Source organism: Apis dorsata, unplaced genomic scaffold, assembly GCF_000469605.1.
Source record: "Apis dorsata unplaced genomic scaffold, Apis dorsata 1.3 scaffold_93, whole genome shotgun sequence".
In the NCBI taxonomy this organism is placed as follows: Eukaryota; Metazoa; Arthropoda; class Insecta; order Hymenoptera; family Apidae; genus Apis; species Apis dorsata.
In genome coordinates, this window is record NW_006263391.1 from 119,315 (window position 1) to 122,321 (window position 3,007).

The following is a 3,007-nucleotide window of genomic DNA, read 5'->3' on the forward strand; positions in this document are numbered from 1 at the left end:
TGTTGTTGTTGTTGTTGTTGTTGTTGTTGTTGACGAGTCGACGATTGGAGGACGAGGTGAGCTCGGTCACGTCGCCGGAGAGGGTGCTGCCAACAGGGTCGCCCACGCTCGAGATATCACAGTTGTGGCAACTCTTCTTCTCCTCGTTGTCGATCGCCAACAATTTCTCACCCTTGGACTTCTCCATCCCGTCGGACGCCGAACCGTCCTTCTCGTCCCCGTCCTCCTTGCTCAACGTTTGACGCTTGTGCTTCATCCTCCGGTTTTGAAACCACACTTTCACCTGGAGAGTGAAAAATTATTATTCTATTGTTGTTATTTGTTATATAAATTATAGAAATTATTTTATTATGAAATTAAATTGTTATGTTTTTATGTTTCTTTTCGAGGATTGATTACGGAGGAGGATTTCGTGATTCGTTGAAAAAGGAAAACAAAGATGGAAGAAAGATGGATTGTTTTCGTTGGACGAATGAATAAAATCGAGGATTTTGGAGGAGAAGGGAAGAGGAGTTATCGTCGCGTTATCTGTTCTCTTACCTGCCTTTCGGTGAGGTCGAGGGATGCCGCAATCTCGATTCTTCGGGGTCTGCACAGGTACTTGTTGAAGTGGAATTCTTTTTCCAGCTCGAGCAATTGCGTGTTCGTGTAGGCCGTGCGTAATCTCCTTGGCAGTCCGTTTTCTGCAACGTAACCGCGAGTGTTTTTTTTTTCTTTTTTTTCTTATTCCATTCTTCCAATGGAAAATGCGCCGCCAATGGAATCGGATCTAGAATCGTAGTTTTACCACTAGAGCGTGAATATTCTTTTGTGCTATCGAACTGTACATCTTAGATTTTTCTTTTTTTTTTCATTCTTTACAGTAATGCAATACCAGTAGTGCAAGTGACACGGTCTACTAATAAAAATTAGATCCAGAAACTGGCAATTAGTCATCTCAATCTCGATGCTAATGAGGGACGATTAGAAATTATAATTGCGCCGCTTGTTCCCGCGGAGATTAACATATAAATCAGTAGGGTTTTTTTCTTCGCAAGAAAGCCTCTTTCTTACGAGGCTCGCGTTATTCGTTAAATTACGTAGGCTTGAAAATTGCCTCGATCTTATTCTCGAGCTTTTATTTTGTGTTCTATTCGGAAAAATCGGACTCAAGTAAGATACTCAAAATCGAAAAATTTATTTTATTCTATTCGAAGATTCGATGTACAATAGATCGAAAAATGAAAATAGAGAATTGTTCAGTTGAGAATTTTTCAGTTTTCTAGAATGCAAATGATGCAATCATTATTTGCATTTTTCACGACGGTTCTCAATTTCTTCCAACGCAAAGCGAGAGGATAAAAGCTTCGAACGATCTCTTTGTTAAATCTCGTGTTATTCGTTATTTGAAATTGTCTTGAAATATTTATTTTATTTTACGAAAATTCGATATGCAATTAAAAGTATTAAGATCAAAAAATGAAAATATTCATTCAAGAATTCTCGATTTTTCAGTTTTCTGTCAAACAAGCTTCTTCCAGCACAAAGAAAGATAAAATATTATTTTATTCTATGCAAATTTGATATATAAGATATTAAAATCAAAAAGTGAATATTTTCTTTTAAGAATTCTTAATTTTTCTTCGCTAAAAAACGACGGAATCACTGTCATTATCTGCACTTTTCAATTTCTTCCAGCACAAAGGGTAAAAGATTATTTTATTTTATTTTATTTTATGAAAATTCGATATACAATTAAAAGTATTAAAATCAAAAAATGAAAATATTCATTCAAGAATGTTCAATTTTTCAGTATTACTAAACAACGCAACAACTGTCACCACCTGCACTTTTCACGACGGTTCTCAGCTTTTTCCAAATTTAAAATCAAAAAATGAAAATATTCTTTTAAGAATTCTTAATTTTTTAATTTCTTCGCTACTAAAAAACGACGGAATCACTGTCATCGCTTGCATTTTTTAGCTTTTTCCAGCATAAAGCGAAAAGGTAAAACATTATTTTATTTTATGCAAATTATGATATGCAATTAAAAATATCCAGAAATGAAAATTTTCTTTCAAGAATTTTTAATTTTTCAGTTACCAAACAACGCAACAACTATCACTATCTGCACAACGATTCCAACTTCTTTTATCTCAAAGCGAAAAAGTAAAATATTATTTTATTCTATGTAAATATTAAAATCAAAAAATGAAAATTTTCTTTCAATAATTTTTAATTTTTCAGTTTCTTCTCTATCAAACGAATCACTGTCATCACCTGCATTTTTCAGCTTCTTCCACAAAGCGAAAGAACAAAATACTATTTTATTTTATACAAATTTGATATATAAGATATTAAAATCAAAAAATGAAAATTTTCTTTTAAGAATTCTTAATTTTTTAATTTCTTCGCTACTAAAACGACCAGCTTTTTCCAGCACAAAGCGAAAAGGTAAAACATTATTTTATTCTATGCAAATTTAAAATCAAAAAATGAAAATTCTCTTTCAAGAATTTTTAATTTTTCAGTTACCAAACAACGCAACAACTATCACTATCTGCACTTTTTACAACGATTTCAACTTCTTTTATCTCAAAGCGAAACAGTAAAATATTTTATTCTATGCAAATTTAAAATCAAAAAATGAAAATTTTCTTTCAAGAATTTTTAATTTTTCAGTTTCCACGCTATCAAACAACGCAACAATTGTCATCAGCTGCACTTTTCACTATGGTTCTCATCTTCTTCCAGCCCAAAGCGAAACAGTAAAACATTATTTTATTCTATGCAAATTTAAAATGAAAAAATGAAAATTCTCTTTCAAGAATTTTTAATTTTTCAGTTTCCTATCAAACAACGCAACAACTTGCACTTTTCACTTTTCTCAGCTTCTTTTACCTCAAATCGAAACAGTAAAACATTATTTCATTCTATGCAAATATTAAAACGAAACGAAAGATGAGAAAAATTTTCAATCGAAGAATCCTCCATTCTTCTCAATCCCCTCCCTCCCTCCCTCCTTAGA

General features: G+C 32.5%; 1 protein-coding gene across 1 annotated transcript in view; it reads right to left on the reverse strand.

Moving 5' to 3' along the window:
• Position 1: 1 nt before the first annotated feature.
• LOC102679282 (homeotic protein proboscipedia-like) overlaps positions 2–3,007 on the reverse strand; it is a gene marked incomplete at its 3' end in the record, with an annotated part of 49,696 nt that continues 46,690 nt past the window's right edge. The window contains exons 3-4 of the mRNA XM_006611848.1: positions 541–683; positions 2–283 (exon numbers count right to left, since the gene is read on the reverse strand). Of these exons, the coding sequence (XP_006611911.1) occupies positions 2–283; positions 541–683 (425 nt within the window). The remainder of the gene's footprint in view (positions 284–540; positions 684–3,007) is intronic.